This window comes from Sinocyclocheilus anshuiensis, unplaced genomic scaffold, assembly GCF_001515605.1.
Source record: "Sinocyclocheilus anshuiensis isolate Anshui unplaced genomic scaffold, SAMN03320099.WGS_v1.1 scaffold990, whole genome shotgun sequence".
Lineage (NCBI taxonomy): Eukaryota > Metazoa > Chordata > Actinopteri > Cypriniformes > Cyprinidae > Sinocyclocheilus > Sinocyclocheilus anshuiensis.
Genome location: NW_015539926.1, coordinates 1,292,997 through 1,314,553, shown reverse-complemented (window position 1 = coordinate 1,314,553; position 21,557 = coordinate 1,292,997). Strand labels below are relative to the sequence as shown.

Below are 21,557 nucleotides of genomic sequence, written 5' to 3'. Positions count from 1 at the left end.
AAACAACATCTAAAGAACTGCAGGCCTCACTTGCCTCAATTAAGGTCAGTGTTCATAATTCAACAATAAGAAAGAGACTGGGCAAAAACGGAATCCACGGGACAGTTCCAAGGCAAAAGCCACTGCTGACCAATAAGAGCACAAAGTTTCGTCTCCCATTTGCCAAAAAAATATCTTGATTATCCCCAAGACTTTTGGACAAATATTATGTGGACTAATGCGACAAAAGTTGAACTTTTTGGAAGGTGTGAGTCCCGTTACATTTGACGTAAAACCAACACAGCATTTCATAAAAAGATCATCATACCATCCACAGCGATGTGAAAGACTCATTGCCAGTTATCGCAAACATTTGATTGCAGTTGTTGCTGCAAAGGGTGGCACAACCAGTTATTAGATTTAGGGGGCAATTACTTTTTCATGTATTGCCAGGCAGGTTTGGACAGCTTTTTTCCCTTAATAAATGAAATCATCATTTAAAAACTGCATTTTGTATTGGGTTATCTTAGTGTAATATTAAAATTAATTTTAATATTACAAAACTAATATTAAAATTAGTTTGATGATCTGAATCTTTTAAGTGTGACAAATATGCAAAAAATGTAAAAAACAGGAAGGGGGCAAAAACCTTTTCACGGCACTATTATATCACTGTATATTATGTAGACAAACTTTTATTTTGGATGAGATTAATCGTTTGACAGCACTATATTTAATGTATTATGTAAATTTAAGCATAACATACATTTAATTAAAATAAATTTTATTATTAAACCTTTTGCCAAACTGGGCTGGTAAATTTCCATTGTTAGAGTCTCTAATTGCATTTTTTAAATTAAAGAACAAGTTTAAATTTTATTGTCGGTGGTAATCGACAGTTTGCGACAGATTTGCTCCATAGACACAAAGTAGAAAAATACACTAAATATTGCTTGTGTCTGCAAACTACACACTCAGCTGTATGTGATACATACAGTAAACACATGACACATGAGAGAAACTGAGTGAATAGTGTTTAGTCCTAAGGGAACAATATGAGGCTATCACTCATCTAAATTAAATTTTTTGTGCTCCTTTCTAATGTAAATCGGCCCCTCGAGGGTGTAGCCGGCTATAAATCTGTACATTATTCTTGTCTTAAATCGTCAGGGTTTGAGGGGGCTTCTCATAATTGGTACTTAATGACTGTGTCAAAACAGACTCAATCATTTTTTCATTGCAGTAATATGAGATTTATAATCTGGTTCACACTTTAAAAGTAGAAATGTGAAGCTTTTGTTTTTGTTAATGCACCACATGAATTCTTATGTTAAAAGTGTAATTCAAGCTCCTTTGTATGCTATTTTTGTAGTCTGAATCTTTATCTTGAGGTGGGAGTGCCTGAATTCAAAAGCCACTGTAACATTCAGTTACACCCCAACCGAAGCACATATCTGCAGGATGATGAATCATCTCACTATATGAATCATGGGTGATGAGGCCGTTCAGACTGATGCAAGGATGGCATAAATCTCTTCACACACACCTGGACTGATGAATAGGACATCCGTTGGAGTAATTTAATTAGGAATGAAATCTCCTGACTGAGCCTGTTTAATGCTATGAAGGCTTCAGGACAGAACACTGCAGAGGGGATTCTGCTTTTGGTGGTTTTAATCAACTGAAGAAACAGCAAGAGAAGCAAAAAAAAAAAAAAAAAAAAATTGAAAATTGAAAATGAAAGGAAAGCTCTTATTGAACGGAATTGGTTCTCTAAACAATGCCACACTTGTTTAAATAAAGGACATTTGTGACTATGTACCGATAATTAAAAGCTTGTTTCTGCCACAGGATAAAAAATAAAATAAAAAAGGGACTTGCAACTTTTTTTGCTACTGGACAATTTTGAAAATTTTTCATGCAACTCTGAGTTTAAATCTCACAATTTTCCCCCACAACTCTCCAAATATTAAAAGCAGAATTGTGAGATATGAACACGCAATTTTGAGGAGAAAAGTGTAAACGGTGAGAAACTTGCAATTGCGAGAAAAAAAGATAAAAAGTCACAATTACCATTTTTATTTTTTTATTTCATGGTGGGAAAAAAGTTACAAGATGTAAATGGAAAATTCAGAAAAAAAAAGACAGAATTGCGAGGTATAAACTATATATATATTAAAATAAAATTTGTGTTTACATAATATGTGTGTGTACTGTGGGACAATGAAGACGTCTACAATGAAGACGACGACGAAAAATATTTGTTAACGAACATTTATTCTGTGACTAATAGGAGACGTCGACGAGCTAAAACTAATATCTGATGATAAAAACTATGACAAAATTTATGCCGCATCTTCGTTAACAAGACGAGACGGGACTATAATGTTATTTGAGGACTACTGGACATTCAAAATACATCCTATAGACTACTGTCTTGTCCTTCAAAATGTGCAAATTTTGTAAATTTTCTTTAAATCTACCAGTTACGGTTGCTTCCGGGCGAGCGGATTCTCCGCAGCTTTCTCGCCTCCGCTCTATTGCTATGACTCGTCAGGATTATAGCGCGTTCTCAGTGTTTTGCTAGTCTGCGGCTGATTTCATGCGTGAGGTAAACTGTCCGCAAAGCGCTCGCCCAAGCGGAAAAATGTGCTGCTGCTGTCAGATCTCAATTGCCGAAAATCACATTGTGTTTAATGCAAAAACAACTCAATTAAATCAAAAGAAAAAAAACACAGTAACTGTATATTTTTGTTTTCTCAAGCAAAGCAAATTTTCAAAGTCCACTGAAAACATATCTTCTTACATTTATGGTCATAGACAACGTATGTTGAAGATATACGTTATTGTCAACGTTATTGCCTAAGCGGTAAATTTAAAAAAAAAGTTGATAAAAACGTGGGCTATATAAAATTGTAATAATAACAAACATCATATTGTTCCCTTTGTTTTGTGTATGCTGGTGTCACTTACAGTTAAAGTCCTTCTCTGATTTTATAATTGTTTGCAAGGGGGGGGGGTAAAAGTCACCGCTCACCACTGATATATATATATATATATATATATATATATATATTTATTTTTATTTTTATTATTATAATTTTTTTTTAAGTTAAATGCAAAGATAAATGGAGATGCACTGTATAAAAAAACAAAAAGAACCACCACAATGACAGACATTTTTAAAGCATTAGGCTTCCCGGAGGGTCTGAAGTATATTAATAGAATCTGAGAAAAAAACATTTAAGTTGAATTTGGACATGATTAGAATCACAAAGTATACATCTGCAAAAGAAATGTACCCTCCTCAGGAAAAGCTAGTCTCATCTGAAGAGGCCTAAAGAAATTCAGTCTATATGTTGTTGGGAATTGCAATAATAAAAATCGTCTTCACAAACAATGCTCTAAAACAATAAATCAACAGCTAGAGATCAAATCTTTTGAAGTATTTGCATCCCTTTGAGGTGCCTGCAGATTTGCACAGAAAGCACTAAAAACCTGCCAGTAGAAAAACAACATAAAAATGACAGAATCTCATTCTGTTGCATTAAGGAGACAGCCAGGCATGAAAGCACATAACCTTCAGTGATGCTTGACAAAAGGATTTCAGAGATGTTTGGTTTCTTTGAGAAAGATAAGCAGGCGTCTACCTCCCACCTGCTATGCTCGCTTTTAAAACAACCTGCACAAACCTGCTGAATCACTGCAAACTCATTTAACACGAGGCGACTGCTTCAAAAACCACTGGGATTATCAGGGATTTTAACTCATCTATGTACAACAGCTAATTATAGTAAATAGGTAATTTATCTCCTTCATGGGGAGTAAGATGGGATGGAATGAGTGAGAATCAAAACATAAAACTTGCCAAATTTAATGTATCATATTTGAGTCATTTTCTCCCTGTAGAGTTTCCCTTTTCTCCTTCAACCCTTTTCCCTTCAGTATCTTGCAGTAGGAGCCTGTCAAAACTGTGGAATAGACTTCAAAGGTGTCCTACATTCCCTCTAAAAATGTCTTCTTTCTTTTCCTCTGAATATTCTTTGTTGAATCTAACTTTGGTGCGTTTTTGATGCATCGAGACACGTCTCAAACAATTATTGAGACTATCAACATAATTGGACCCCAAAAGAAGAGTTTTTTTTTCAGTTTGAGAATTTCATACATATAAACCAAAATGGTAATTTTGTCATCACAAATATTGGACCTTCATAAACTAACCATGAGAAACATAATATAAAATTGTAGGCATTTCATGACCCTTTTAAATAAAAAAATCAATAAAAAATTATATAATAAAATGATATTCTTCACTTTGTAATAACAATGAATTTACATGACTTTTCTAGTTTGTAATTCATTTTTTAAAACGTAGGCATTTTTTCCTGATAAAATAAGCAAAAAATTATTAAGCTTAAAAAAAAAAAACCTACAAAGGAGAACAACCTACAATTTCCTATATTTCAAGGTCACTGCTTAGTCCTATTTGAGAGCAGGGCAGAAGGGCAGTTTTTAAAGACTATTTCATAAATTAATCGTATTGTGAAGCACAGTATAAAAAACCTAAATGAGATATTTAAAAAAAAAAGAACTCTGATCAAAATTAGAGAACTCTTACAGATACCTACAAGTTATTTGTGTTAATCCGGCACCTGGTGCTATTTTCCTTAATTATACGACAAACCCTATTTAACTGGCAGCATTCCTCTAATTTTCACTGAAATTGCAAGATGGCGGGCCGCTCTAAGATGACTGAAACCTTGCGACAGGCGGTCCACATGAAGGCCAAAGGGATGACCCTTTCAGCCATTGCACGAGAAGATGGTCGTTTAAAATCTGTGACTTCTAAAATATTGCAGCTTTAAAATGACACTAATTCATTTAAGTCCCCCAAAACAGCTGGTCATCCACATAAGACAAGTGCACGAGAAGACAGGATAATGTGAAGACTCTCAATAGGGAATCGGTTCAACACTGCAGCTGGAATTGCTCACCAGTTCAGTGCTGGGGTAAGGGGTAAGGATCTGTCTCAGCATGTTTAAGAGAAGTCGGACTGAAAGTGCACTCTGCAGTACAAACCTCTCATCAGCAGAAAGAATAAAAAGGCTAAGCTCACCATTGCTGAGGATCATGTTGTGTGGACAGAGGAGAATTGGTCCAAAGTTCACTTTAATAATGACAGAAAGTTTAATTTGGGTCTGATGGGAAACATTATGTTCGGCGTCAAACTGGAGAAAGAAATGCAAAATGGGTAAAGCAGTTCCTTGAAGCAAAGAACACTGAAATAATGAAATGGCCAGGCCAGAGTCCTGATCTAAATCCGACTGAAAATCCTTGGCAACAAAGTTATGGCTAAGAAACCCACTACAGTCACCGAACTATGGAAGAGATTGGAAGAAGATTGTACCAATATCACACCAGCACAGTATGAGAAACTAGTGATGTCCTGCAGCCGAAGATGTGCTGCAGTCATTCAAAGCAAGGGCCTATACACTTCCTACTAATTTCTGACAGCAGTAACCCTACAAAATTTGTTGCAATCTTCTTTCGTGCTACAGTGCTTACTGTTCTCTAATTTTGATCAGTGTGTTCTCAACAAAATAAAAGGTTTTTGTTGAAATGCCTTGGTTATTCTGTAAAATATGTTAGCATAACAGTGGTATACCTACACCTAATATTCCTTCAAATTTTGATCTTCACTGTATATATATATATATATATATATATAAATAAATAAATAAATAATTTAAAAAGGACAACTATTAACAGAACAAATTAAAATATGATTTCAGCTTCCATCTTGATTTTTTGTTGCTTTAAACTTTTTTTTTTTTATTTTTTATTATTTTAAGCCATCTTGCGTCCCCTCCTTGGAGGTGTGCTGAGGCCCCCTGCTTGAGAAGCACTACTCCAGAGGATCTGAGTGTCATAAGGCAGCACTGGTGCAGCACCACCCACAGAGAACAAAGAGCAGCCGCATCAGCCCTTCTGCCCACTCAGAAACCTCAGATGAAAAGCCTCTCCACTCATCCAGGACAAAGCCGCCTGTGAGAGCACACCGGGACAGAGGCTGAATTCTGATAGCGGGGTGGGGTTGGTGAACCACACTGCTTTATCGGTTCAGAATTAAGATCATCACAGCCATGCGGCTCGGCTGGAGGCAGAGTCTGTGATGGAATGCTGAATACTAATGTCTGATGCGACCTCCAGGGGCCATAAAGCACATGGTCATTTAATTAGCTTTATCTCATTGCCAATTACTGTAAATTCACATAGTGTAGTGTGTGCTGACTGGGTGATGATGTGATGGTTGTCGGTAACAGTGCGTGATGTTCTGGGATATCTGGGGATACAAAGTGATGCTCGACTCTCTGACAGACAGAATAAATGAAATTATGTGTAGACACTAGACCAAACATCTTTTAATGTAAATCGATGGGATTTCTTTGGCTGTTTTTATTATCTGCTAAGTGAAAACTGTAAGTCTAACTGTTTAGAAAAGTAATAGACACACATCTTCTCAGCAAACAGCATGGTTTAAAGGAATAGTTCATCCAAAAATGTAAATTTGCTGAAGATTTATTCACCCTCCGGCCATCCAAGATATGAATAAGAAATTTAGCATTATTCACTTGCTCACCAGTGGATCCTCAGCAGTGAATGGGTGCCATCAGAATGAGAGTCCAAATAATCCACAGGACTCCTGTCGATCAATAATGTCTTGTAAAGTGAAAATCTGTGTTTGTAATAAACAAATTCACCATTAACTTTAAACTGTTGCTAAAATACATATATCCATATTACGGCATGCTCTAGTGAAAAATCATCTCGTCTGAATCAGGAGAGAAATATGCACAGATCAAGCACCGCTTATTAGCAAAAACAGTTCAAAACACTTGCAAACAAATATGTCTGAGGATTCTGATGTGAGAGGATAAGAGGAAATGGACCTTTTCACTGGAGGAAGCATTATTATGGATTATGGACTTAGCCATATTTTGTCCAGAATTGACAGTTTAAAGTTAAAACACCCTGATCTATTTGTTTCTTACAAAAACACAGATTTACACTTCACAATATGTTAATTGATGGAGTTGTGTGGATTATTGTGATGTTTTTATCTTCTGTTTGGACTCTCATTCTGACGGCACCCATTCACTGTAGAGGATCAATTGGTGAGCAAGTGATGTAATGCTAAATTTCTTCAAATCTGTTCCGGTAAAGAAACATTTCCTTTAAAGTATCATTCATATCTGTGAGGTCAAACACTTGTTTTAAGATGTTCAGAATAAACCACTAACCCTGTATGGACAATAATAAAAAAATGTGTTTGCTTTAGCAAGACACTATAAATATAAAAAAATATTTCATATAAAAAAAATTTTTTCTCTGCTCAAAATCATCCTCTTGCAGACGACCTTGATATAGCAACATTCAGTATTGATCAAATCAGTCTCCTAGTGCCATCGATAAGACTAAAAGCCTGGCACCAGAGGAGAGACGCAGAGAAGAAACAAGAGCGATGGAGACCGCATGTGGTTTCTCAAAAGCTCAAACTGCTGTATCATCAACATCTTTGCCAACAGCATATCAAATGAACAAAGTACTACATACTGCACTTTTCCCTTAAAACACTGTCTGACCTAACCACTTATTTTATTATTGGGTTTGTCAAAATCAATGCATTTAAGCATATGATTAATTAAATATGCTGAATTGATTCAATATGACTGTGCAAAATGAATGATGTGGTGTAATTTCAGTGATAACTGCCATAAATATTAGTAATTTTATGCATTCTAAAAATGTATACAGCACATACACAGCTGTTTTGTGTGTGTCTCTGTGTATATGTGAATCTATACATACTGTATATTTGAAACAGAAATCTTTTGTAACATTATAAATTTCTTCACAATTGAAGGCGTTAAACCAACCGGGGTGCCGTCTGTCGAGAGCAGGGGTGCTAAAAAAACACTGAGTGAGCAAAAATTTGTGAGATAGCTAGTTATAATGGTAATTAAATAATGTTTACATATATATAAAAGCCTACATTAAAATCTGTCATATAAATTGGTCTCTTCATTAGAAATTAGCCTACTGATTGCCACCATTGATGGACAAAAATGTTTAATAATATTAAAAATATCTGTATGACATTATATTCTGCAGTTCTTCCCTGTTGCACCGAATATCTATACTTTTCAAATGATCATATCGAAGTTAGAAATTCAAATATTGTGACAAAATTAATTTTGTAGGGTGCCACAAGTTTGTTAAAATTTCCAAAGGGTGCCACGACTAAAAAAAGGTTGGGAAACACTGCGTTAAACTACCTAAATGTATTAAATACCAAAACAAACAAACTAACAAAAAACAACCTGACTAAATCATAAATAAATATGAATACAGGAGGTATTGACAGCCCTAATTATTACAAATTTGAATGAGAAAAACAATACTATGCACTGCATCACCCTGATACATATAAAGTACCTAAAGACAACAACACAATTACGAATGCTGTATGCTTTCAGCCAGTTTCAAATGATCTTTTCTCCTCTTCCAGTCTTATTGCTCTGATTCCCTAAAATGCAATTATGGTCCGGAGACACAGATAGCACACTCAGCTCAATGTCCAATTAGCCTGATTCATGAATACGGGCTCTGAGAGGAACTTATATCTGGATGCTTAAACGAGTTTCTGCGCCACTCACGAATCCCTGCAGTGCTATCCTGCATCAGCCTACACAGAAAACAATCACCTGAACAACTGGAGGATGTCAGCAGCCAGTGTTTCCTGTCACAGCGCTTATGGAGTTCACAGACTTACTTTCACTTTTTTTCAGGTCTCCATGTCAGGAGTTCTTGTTTTCTATAACAAGCTGTCTTGATTCATTCTGAGCATGTAGGCATGACAGATTGAGGTTGCCAGATCATCAACTTACTCATTGCCCAGAAACTCCCATGTGCTCTCTTTAGAATGAACATTTAATTCACAGTGTTTGACATAATCTAAATTCATCTCAGGGTTTGATATGAAATGTGACTGGAAGTCATTTGCAGCATTTTAAAGCATTATAGGTTTTCACAACATGAAGGATGTCCCAAAAGTTAAGCTTCCATAATTGCTTTGTTTTAAGATAGCTTTATTTGAATTAAATTTGAATAAATTTGTCTGTATCACATATACAGGGCTCAAAAGTAAGGATACAAACTTAAATGTTTTCTTTAATATAGTCTATATATATATATATATATATATATATATATACACTGTACACACACACACACACACACGTATAAGTATATATGTATAAGTATATATGTAATGTAATTTTAAGAATTTATTTAGCTAGTTTAACAAATTATATTTTGTCATATTTGTAAAAATGACTAGAAAAGTATAGAAAGCATTAGCAAGAATGTTTGCTAAAGAATGTTTGTGTTGTAAAAACTACAAATCAATGTTTTGCAACCTACAGTATGTCTGTTTTCCAGCAAAAATATTTATACATTTAAGAAGTTACATAACATCTGTATAATTTCTAGATTGTTGCACTTTTTCCTTTTGTAAATAATAATTAATAAATAAAATGAAAAAGTAATTACAATTTCATTAAAAAAGTAATGACAACAAATATAAGGAACATTTTGATAAGGAAAACAGTTATATTACAAACATTTCTAGCAATTAATAAATGCATATCTAATTTTTAAAAAAAATTATTATTATTTTGTGGTGAGGCCAGATAAACTTTTGTCAGGGCAAAGAAAAAATCTGAACTATTGGCCAGCTGAAAAAAATGTTGAATACTGTTGAGCCCTGCATATAACCTTTGTGGCAAAGGCAATCCCAGAATGCACTGCGATGACTTGTATTTCATCCAATATCAAAATATATTTGTGCAATCTAATTAAATACTATTTCATCAATATTAGTGTATGCCATGATTTTATGCTTTTTGTCTAACAGCAAGAAGTTGAAAACAATGTCGGAAAGCTCTGAAGACTAGATTCCACATCCCAATTTGCAGCATAAATTTATACTATACACTAAAAGAATATCATAGCACAGCATTTTGTTACCACATACCATTTTATCACATGTAAAATTCACTTAAAATTCAGTCAAAACAGGACCATCACAAACTCTTCCTTTCCACTGCACAAAAAGCATCAAGGAATACTTAAAGTAGGATGTTGCAAGCACAGAGCTCTAGCCACATGTCAACGGCATTATGGGACCACAGCTGTCCCTCCCAAATATGTTAAGGTAAATATTCCATGACAAACAGCTTGCAGGTCAACCATGGACATTGCCTTAAGCAGAACATGCGGAAAGAGTGTGGCTTATTGATGTGAAAGGGGTCTCCAGCCATAAATGATTGATGAGACAGGTAGGGCAGTGGACAGTTTCAGCATGAATTGATGCAGAGGCTCCAGAGACTGTGGAAACAGGAAGACAGCACGCTCTGATAGACATGGCTGAGATTATGTGCCCGCAGACAGGAAGAAGATTAGAAGTTTTCTGGTGGACCAGTACACCAGATTCGGCTGAGAGATGAAACAGTTTTTGCTTTCCACTGTACATGATTTTTGCTAAAAATTATTATGCAGGTGGATAATGCCACCAGGCTTTGGGTGTTTGTGTGACTGAACCGCCTCCTGCTATTGGTAACAACAGTGGGTCACTTTGCTGTTTTTGGCGTGTCAGCAGGCAGCGCTGAATTGAGCATAATGAGCTCTGGTTGGTGCCTCATCGTTATTCATTGAAGAAAGTGCATGTCTGTTATATGCCTCCGGGTGAGAGACCTTTAAGCGATTGTCTTAAAGCCACTGACATTTTTAGAGGGCATTCAAGGACACTGTGGACTGGCAGAAGGAAATTATATTCCTGACATTCTGTGCCCCCAGAGTTCACAAAGCAAGGTATATAATTTCCTTCACATACTTCCTATGTGAATTGCTACACAGTATTATTGTACTGGAAAAAGAAGGAATCAAATAATTATACTAATTCCTACTAATTCTGTGAAATAAGTTGTAATTTGCATCTGCAGAAATTGTTGTAATGTAAACAAGCATTCAGCATAAAGCATATAAAAATTTAATACTAAATTATAAATTATTAATATTATGCCATACAGTATATGCACCAAAATCATATTCCCACAGAATTATCTATTACCACCTAGTGGCTGAACTGAGGCAATACAGTGTTTTAATACTAATTTCTGTCTGCACCAACTCACAATAGCACATTTCCTTTTGAATTTCTAAGGGTTTGAGTTTTCAACTCTTAAAGGTTAAAAGATCAGAAATAGACAGAGAAGAGAGAAAATATTGGTAACACTTTACTTAAAGCAGCAGTCCGTAACTTTTGGCGCTCTAGCGGTTAATAAACAGAACTGCATGCGTCTTGCGGAAAAACATTGTAGCCGGAGCTACTTCTCTCTGCTTATGTCTATGACGAATCACGCAGGTACTGGGCTACTCCGCAGCGGTACCTACCGAACCAGTCTAAAATAGTCTGAATATAAACATTTATTATAGGTGTACCGTAGAGATTCAGGATAAGCCAAAAACACGGTTTGGAAAATGGATTCACGGTGTACTCGCTTATTATTTAATAAAGGTTATTAAAGGGTATAATGCATTATAATTATTCATAATGTGTGTTGTAATACATTATATTTTGTCGTAAATGATATTATAACCAAATTTGAAATGCATAGTGTAACAATGAATTGATAAGTGTTATAATGTATTAACTGTGGTAACAACTATTCATTAGATTGTACAATACATAAGGTGCATTACAAGGCATAATTCATGCATTAAAACTACTTTTATAATGCATTATACATAAAGGTTTTAAGTAAAGTGTTACCAAAATATTCTGTGGATACTATATAATCGTCAACCTATGCTCTTGTCTTACAATCAAACTCACAAATACAGTTTATTGTTAATAAAGTGAAACAAAAAAACATTTGAGGTTACCGGTTAATCCAAGCCTGGGGGAGTTTGCAAAGGAACAGAGAGCACTTACCAAAGACTTTACCCAGGAAGAGTGACTTGACCAGGGTGAACTGTGTGTCTGAGGCTTCTGGCAGGCTGTAGCTGACGGGAGGATAATGATCCAGCTATAAGAAAGACAAGTAGTAAGAAAAGAAAAACAGAAAGACACAGAAACTAAATTATATACAAATGTCTGTTGCTGGTGGTCAAGTACAAATTGCCCATGCAATTAATATTTCTCTATAGTGGGCAATGGGGCCATCTACTGGATAAATATTTCATCACTGACCATACAGTCAAAGCACCACAGCATTTACAATTCACTCAGTTACCTCTTAAAATGAGGGAGTTTTATTTGTTACATATTCACAAAATGTATACATTTTATATAATGTACTATATATAACTGATATAAAACATCATTGCAATATATAACAAAGTATTATAACAATTATTTAAAATATACTTTGCAATGTATTTTACTACTACTACTACTACTATTTTTTCAATGTATTTAATAATAGTTATAATTATAATATTATTTAATTTAATAAATAATAATTTAATTGAATAAACTTTTAGACATATAATTTACTTTTACTTATTGCACAGCAGTATTTTGAATATACAGTACAATCAAATGCACAATATAGGTAATTTTATTATTATTAATATATATTTTAAACATTTGCTTCCAGGTGTACATGTAGAGTTTAAAATACATTTACACTTGTCAAACAAAGTAGCTTAACTTGTAGTATAATAATTAGTATTATTTACATACCATTACAGTTTTTATTAATATTCTGAATTAATTAGTCATTATTTATAATATTTATATTATTTATATGGTCTGTTTTAATTTTAATTACTAACTTAATTTTTTGTCAATTTGTTATGTTTAATGTTACTTCTGTTTCAGTTTTAGTTCAGATTTAGTTATTTATTTTCAGTTAATTTTAGTGCTTCAAGTTCTTATGGAATATTTATATTTTATTTCAGTTTTTTTTTCAATTAACAAAATAATTATAATAGTATTAGTTTTCGTTAATGATAAGCCTGGCTTGATATAATTTTAAAAATATTCTTTTTTTTTCAGTCCAAAGATCATGCTGATATGCGGTAAGGCGGCAACAGTTGAATGCAACCACACACACACATGCACACACACATTCGGTGACAGCTTTAATTATCCCCGTTACTGCTGATTCACTGGCACTCCTAATTAGCATGAGGCATCTCAGCCTCGGTATTAAAAAGAATTATTTCCGCTAAATTACTTTTTTGTGCTTGAAGATACGGCTGCTCTCTCAGTCTCCTCTGTGTTGTGAAAGTGGCGCTCTCATCGCTGTGCACTGCCGTGAATACAAATTAGCCTCAAAGAAAGAAACGGAGAGTCCAACACAATAGCGTTTGCCTGACATATTTCAGCTCTAATTTGTTCCACTGATGTGGCGGACTGATAAATGCAAGCATGTTTATTCAGACGCCTCCCAGGTGCGTTTGTGCCGGGTAAATCAAGCAGGGGAAGCCCTCCCTCACCGCTAACATTCACCGCTTGGTGAATCTCAGAAGACCTCGTGGGCTTGTGTTTCTGCCGCTGCTAATGGAGGAGGGTGTGTTGCCATCCGTCGACGGGATAATGTGACCAAATTAAATTGCTTTCAACCTGTTTACCTTTCAAACTAATGGGCAGCAGGGATGGAGGGATGACACGGAGAGAGGGACTGTCCCTTGTGGTGCTGCGGCCCCATTCTGACACGGCTAGTGCTAATGAGCCCTGCTGTGGGCCTATAATTAATCTCCATCCAACCAGCCTCCTATCTGACAGGGCCCCTCCTGCACAGCGGCCACCCAGAGAGAGGACACTCGGCCTGGGAGGCGACAGCCACAGCACAAGCTTGAGTTATAGCCACAACCCCACTGAGAGAACAACTTAGAGAGTTACAGCGAATAAACACAGGAGATAAACGAAAAAAGAATAAAATGATGGAAAAGAGAGTGGGAGTTAATAGACACGAGTCGTTCTAAGAAATTAGTTTTGGAAAGGTGCATTTTTGGGTACATTTTTGTAAGATTTTGAAACATTTCAAACCAAAATGGCTGCTGATAGGTGATGGCATCCTGTCACTCAGCAATCAACCAAATGAACAACAACTAAGAAGATTAATAAATAAAAATTAAACCATAACCCTGTTTTTTTGTCAACAAATGAGAGTTAATTGAACAAAATCATTAAATGATAAATTAAACTGAACAGCAAAAAAGCCAAATAGTAATTAAAGTGGTGAAAGACTAAATAAATATATAAAATGTACACCTTCCCTTATATATATATATATATATATATATATATATATATATAAAGCAAAAATGTATGCTTTTTAAACAATGCAATGCAATAAATTCTAAATACAATTATAAAATTTACAAAAAAATTGTAAACACACAAATACACACTCTTATACATTTTCCTCAATAAAGACAGTAAAAATGCAACCAAAATATACTCCTTTAAAATATTTATATATAAATAATATATTTTTATGTTTATACATAAATTATTATATTATATTAAAGATTGCAAAACACTTCCCTGACACTTCACTTCACCACGGTAAAATGAATAAATAATTAATGTATGAATATAGCCACAAAAGCAAATGATTATCAATATGATGATGATCAGTTTTTCACAATCATTTTAATTATTTGTTTAATTTTATGTACTTTTGTATATATTTTTATTTGTTTTGTAATGTTGCTATTTTAGTTGTTAATTTATTTTTATTTCAGTTTTAGATTGTTCAGTTTTAGTTTGTATTTATTTTCAATTAGTAATTTTAGTGCTTAAAGTTGTTATCTAATATTTTTATTTTTATTTTATTTCAGCTTCAATTAACAAAAACATTCTAATAGTTTTAGGTTTTGTGTACATTAACCCTGGCTTGATATAATTTTTTACATATTTTTTTTTAGTCCAAAGATCATCCTGATATGCAGTAAGGCGGCAACAGTTGTGTAAAAAAACATAGTAAGTAGGGCTAATCAACAAAAAACACTATTTCACAACTATACAATTTCTGACAATTATTCATAACCACCAATTTTACAGAAATGGTGTTTAAAGAATAATGTTTTAGTGGAAAAATATTGGTAATTCTCACTTTGTTCACAAATCTCATAGGTCAGAATACATCACATCGGGTCATCAGATCTGATGTATTTTAACACATCTAAAGCTCAAATGGGATCCAAAAATTCCATACAGCTAGAAGTCCACACAGCTCCTAGTGTTCTCCAGTGGAAATGAATGATTTCTTGTCAGATATGGTGAAAAAGGGGCTTAATGCAATAATAAAAACACAGTGCAAGGTCCACCACATTACTTTGATAGAAAGTTGACCTGATAGTGGGAACCCCAAAAGTATTCATTAATCTAAATTAATAATACATCCCAAAATGAAAGTGCGCTCTGCTTTTTGTCTTAGGGTTTCAAAAAAATCTTCAAAAACTTCTAGAAGATCAAGTACATCTGTTTGCTTTTCCCACATGGTTGTACTCTTAGTTATGTTTTGACCTTTCACTGTCTGATTCAAAAAGGGTGTGATGTTTCATTCAAAAGAAATATCACAGGCGTGGGTGTCTGGAAAGGTCAGCTGGACTGATGTTACTGCCTCTCATCTCATATTCCTTTTGAAGCAAGCTCTTTACTCTTCTGGAAAATGCACAGGTGGGCAAAACCTGCATCACAGAAATCTAAAATGCAAAATCAGAATCTGATTCCTCAATAATTCACAAATAATTTATAACACAATCTTTGACTGTTTTGATGAATAAATACTCAGGTCTGTAAGAGAACATTTATTTTTATTATCTTTAATATAATTTAAAACTGAAATGTAAACAATATCATTACAATTAGGACTGTAAGTAAATATATTTAATATAATATGCAATAATATCAGTGTTGCTGATCAACCTGTGACGATTCATTTATATTATGGAGGTTCCAGGTTCTAACCTCTTGATTTCAATAAACCAAAATTGCATCTGTTATGCCTCTGCATAAGTAGATGTATATCAGGAGTGGGGATGCAATTGGATTTTGTTTTGTAATTTCACTAGAATGAAGAGGGAGCCGTGGAGAAGCGATAGATTAAAATGCGTCATGCTGGAGAGAACACTGCCACGGACACTTTCCATGACTGATAAAAACCACAATGACCAATCAGCATAAAGAAATCACAAATTCCAGTGGCAGATCGTCATTCATTATAAAACATGATAATGAGATGTCCCTGCCTTTAAATGATGTCCATAGCAGTATTCTGCAGTGTATTTTAGTGTCATTGCAATACATTATCAATATTTTTATATTTTCTTTTTTTTATTTTAATTTTAAAACTTGAATAATTTCTTTTTTTTTTAATATTTGTATTTTTCAGTTTTAGTTTTAGTTATTTCGTACCAAGAAATGTTGCCTTTGCAGCTAGGTTAAATTTATATATTAGTTTACTATATTAACCCTCGTTTAAATATTTGGGTTCAGTAAGATTTTTTTTTTAAATAAATTAATATTTTTATTTAGCAGTTATGCAACACTGATAAAAAATCATTTAACCAACAGTAAAACCATTAATAATGTTACAAAAAAAATTATATTTGAAATAAATGCTGTCCTTTGTAACATTCTATTCATCAAAGAATGCTGAAAAAAAATGTAGCATTTCCACAAAAAAAAAATTAAACATTGATAATAATAAGAAATGTGATATTTATAATATTTCACAATATTACTGTTTTAAAAAAATCTATTTTTAATCAAATAAATGCAGCGTAAGCACAAGCGACAAAACACATCACATCACATCACATCACATCACATCACACCACATCACACCACACTACACAACAAAACCCCCAAATTCCCGAACGTTATATACAGTACATATCTAAATCTTATAAACTAATGTATAAAAATGATGTTGAAAAAAATATTTTGATATTGAAAAAAGGTTTTTGTTATTGTCATTATTGTCATAAAAGCATAGTGGACAAGTGGACATGTAAATGCCAAGCAAGTTAATGTTATTTGTAATTTCCAACAAAACTAAAGAACAGAAAAGAATCTGTAATTTGAAAAGAAAAGCTAATTTAACAGCCCTAATAAACCTGCTGGGCTAATTAAACAGAAATGATCAGGCTTGGACAAATATAACAGATCTACCTTAGAAACCTGAGTTCTTCTGAGTCCTAACCTGCCTTTAATTTACACATCTATGTGACCTACCTTAGGAGTACCTGCTTGATTGCCATGCAGTGTGTGTGTGTGCCTGAGTAGTCATAAACACACACAGACACACACACACACCCAAACCCCTCACACACATAGGTCATTGTCTGAAGGATGGCTATGGGTTTCTATTTGCTGCAATGTCAGCGGGGTTCCCAGGGGCCATAAAGACAGGGTAAAAGGGCTATGGTTTTCTGTTTCTCCCTCTATATATTTCACCCCAAGCCAGATTTCCAGCTCTGGTCTGTAGGATCTCGGGCTTGGCAGAGCTGTGTAGCAAGAAATGAAATACGGCAGAATTAAAGAGAGCTACAGCCCTTCTTTAAGCCTCATGCCCACGGGCTTATCATTGCTGTGCCTCATCCATCCAGACAGCGGGAATTTGATTATTTGATTTAGGAGCCCGGAACAGAGCAAGAGCCAAAGACACAGACTGACCAGAAAGAGAGAGAGAGGGAAAAGCAACAAGACAACAAAGCGAGAGAGAGAGAGAGAGAGAGAGAGAGGGAAAAGCAACAAGACAACAAAGCCCACTTTTTTGCTGACAAGGTCACAGTATATCTGACATGATCTTTGCTTCTCTGTCATTCAATATTATTCTCTTGGGACATGTCTTACAGCGATGGTGAGGGGCGAGGAGGGTCCCGGCCAGCACATACAAGCCTTTGACATAAAATTGAAAGTCCCTGACCCTTCTGTAGTTAGTTTTCACCTGTCCTCAAATGCAACTTGATATGACCACACTTTCTACTGATCAGGTGCTTCTGTGATCTTGATCACTGCTTTATCGTTTCATGTTGCAGTCCTGCTTATCGACCACACGAGGTGCTGCGTGTCCTGCCATTTAGAACATAATAAAATCTACAGTTCACCCTGAGTCTCAGTTCATAGATCAATATGGGCTTTCAATTATCCAGTTGGGCCTGTGAGACTAATGCAGTGCATCCTGGGTAACAGACACGGCACACATCCACTCACATACCCGCATATTTGAGATATACATTCAGTTACGAAATCAAGAAAGCTGGGATCAGGCAACGATTTTAGGCATCATCTTCAAAAATCAAAAATACTTAATTTTGACTAAAATTGATGGCAGCATCATATATATCCTTCATGGATCAAAATGCATTGATGGCGGTATGGAGCTACAAAAATGTCATATTTAAATACATTTTATTTTAATTAAATATATATAGTACTTTATTGTAAATGTATTATTCTTATTTTATTATAAATCATTTAATTTATTATGAAATAATTTAATTATAGTTCCTAATTCAAAATAGCCACTTTTACATAATATATGCATATATCTTTACACATATTTTTCATTTTATTATAATGAAAATAATTTTATTATTCTGTGTGGAAAATTATCAATAAAATACTCTTCCATAATGTAGTTTCTAATTCAAAATGGGCACTTTTACCCAATATATGTAATAATTAATAATAAAACATTATTGTTATTATTAATATTTATTACTACTATTATTATTATTATTATTTATTAATAATAAAATCAAACAAAATAAATAAAGATAAATAAAATGTAAATTACATTAATAAAGTATCAACAGAATATTTTCCGTAATACAATTTCTAATTCAAAATCAGCACTTTTACCAAATAGTTATATATACTGTACTTAAGATATAAATTTGTTTGATGATTGTTACAGTACTATATCAAACTAATACTATATAAAAAAAGTTTATTTTCTTATAAATAATTTCATTTTATAATGAATATAATATTATTATAACAACAAACATAATAATATTATAAATCATTTAATTTAATTACAAAATTGGCTCTTTTATCAACTACTGACCGCCTTTACTGTGAAATTAACTGTGAGATTTAGTAGATTTTTTTGTGCAATTCATATACAAATTTATTTGTATGGCACAGATAACAACCCGCTACCAAAGTAGTTGCCCATGTAGAGTCTTTTAAATCAGTCCCTTATGAGGTTTCATTTCAGTTAAGATGCTGCCTTAGAAGTAAAAAAAGAAATAACTTCTATATTATTGGATGAGTATTACATGATACGTTTGACCAATGATACTGATTGTAATATTGAGAGTGGTCAGTTTCATGTGTTTCCCACCTGCACTTCTAAGTCTCTCTCCACCCGCGAGATGTTGACGGTGTGGGGCTGCCCGTTGGCCAAGTTCCTCTGGTCAATATCAATACTGAAGGGTTCTCTGAGACCACCCAAGTTGTACCGCAGCTGCAGCGTACCTGAGTGAAACAGGATGAGACAGAAAGATCACATTTATCCAGAGCTCAACCGCACTGCAGTCTTCCTGGATGCAGAATGCCTGAGTGAGTGAGAGTTGTGCATCAGTTCTGCACCCTAACATCACTCACCTCCACAGCACTCTCCTGTGCAACGGCCCTACAGACTGCAGGGATGAACATTACCTCATTTGGGTTACCGCTCAGGCCAGCAAGATAAATTTGCTCAGAGACTACAGGGTAAAATTCGATGTGGGTTTAGGCAGCTTAACACAAAGCACAAGTATCACCAGTCTTGTGTGCCCACTTTGGGTTTTATGGAACAGTGTTTAGCGAAAACGCCACTCTACAAATTAAACAACGGTACATCTGAGTCACTGTGTTTAATGTGAAATCCTGTCCTTGAGGGGAATAAGGGTCTTTTTCTTTAAACACCAGATGTGTTTTACTTCTAAACTCTAAAAGAATTGGATCACAGTGTTGTGCTTATGCCAAACAAACAGGGATGTAATTGCCTGCACTCTGCCATTTGTCATATAATTAGCTTTTACTGTTGCGCTTCCATTTCAAAAAGCAATTCAGCCTGGTGCAATAAATTTTCCTTTATTATTACAGTGCAGTTTCAAAACTGCTGCAGAACAATCTTACAGACACACACACAGATGCGTGTATTGCATCAGCATCCGGACTTAATGATGAACGAAGACTAACCAGGTGTGATGCGATTTGTCTGTTCATACTGAAAGCAACAATACTGTGCGAGGTGGCACAATAAAAGCTAATCAGAACATATTTGATGTTAAATATACAGTTTGGTTCACACACAGGCATTTTACTGACTTTACAAATACATGACATTATTCTACTAACCCTAACCATAGATACACTGTATATACATAGATGCCTCATTAGCGGTTGTTTCTATGGGTGGCTATACATAAGTCATCCGCCATATTGGAATAGTCAAAGCCAGTCTGTGAACACTTGAGAGAAAGTTGACTATGTCTGCAACCGTAGTTCCCTTTCGAGGGAACTTCGAACTGCGTCCTCTCGAGGTCGCTATGGGGAACGCCTTCAGCGTGACCGGTGTCTGAAGCATACATCTAAAAACGACAAAAACATTGGCCGGCGACAGCCTATGACATCATTACCCTGATCACGCGATCACAGTATAAAAGGGCACCGGGATAACATGTTATCCTCTTCTTCATCTTCACTGACCATTTGTTTATGTTAGCATTAAGCTAAAGACGACTAGGAGTGCATGTTTTCTCGCCAGAGGCTTTGCTCTGATACCTGCAGTTTCACACAGCTCGCCTGCTGTGTGTGTGTGGTGAAGAGCAAGCGTGTTCAGCTCTCGAGGAGTTCGATGCGCTTTGCATTCATTGCTTATTTCTTGTGAGGGATAAGCATGAATTGAACGCGCTCGTCTCACGAGGAGACGGCTTGTGCTCATCGTATTGCATTCGCGGGACTACTGAGGGGGATGTGAGTACTTCACCATTTACCCGAGTTTGTAGATAGTGTTTGCATGAGTGCGTTCGCCTCTTGCGGGAATAGCGATGCATTCGCGGCAGCGGTTTTCATTCTCGTTTGAGTTCCGAGGTAATCTAGTGGTTGGGCGGAGCGTGTTTAGCTCCCGCGGGAGCTGAATGCATGCTGTGCGTTGCGGTCGCAGTGAGAACATGGAAAGGACCTGATGGGAAATTTCCCCCATCAGTAATTTCCTTTTGTTTATATAGGAAGTGTATAGTGTGGATCTGTCTGCAGTTGTTGGACAGATGATTTATATCATGTCCTTTTCAGATAACCACATTATACTGCACTCCGGCTTGAAGTAAAAAAAAAAAAAAAAAAAAAAGAGCCTTCCATTCCATGTATGCCAACATCGAGGGGATGCGTGTGAATGGTTATGAGAAGATGCCCTCTGTTGAAGAGATGCTGGCCTGCTATCTCTCTATGGGGAAGACATCTTCTCTTAAGGCTCCCTCCCTGCCATCCAAACCCCTTT

General features: G+C 35.1%; 1 protein-coding gene across 1 annotated transcript in view; it reads right to left on the bottom strand.

Moving 5' to 3' along the window:
- The window catches only part of LOC107686721 (contactin-associated protein-like 2), a 401,917-nt gene that overhangs the window by 9,728 nt on the left and 370,632 nt on the right, over positions 1–21,557 (bottom strand). The window contains exons 22-23 of the mRNA XM_016483827.1: positions 19,416–19,549; positions 12,035–12,128 (exon numbers count right to left, since the gene is read on the bottom strand). Of these exons, the coding sequence (XP_016339313.1) occupies positions 12,035–12,128; positions 19,416–19,549 (228 nt within the window). The remainder of the gene's footprint in view (positions 1–12,034; positions 12,129–19,415; positions 19,550–21,557) is intronic.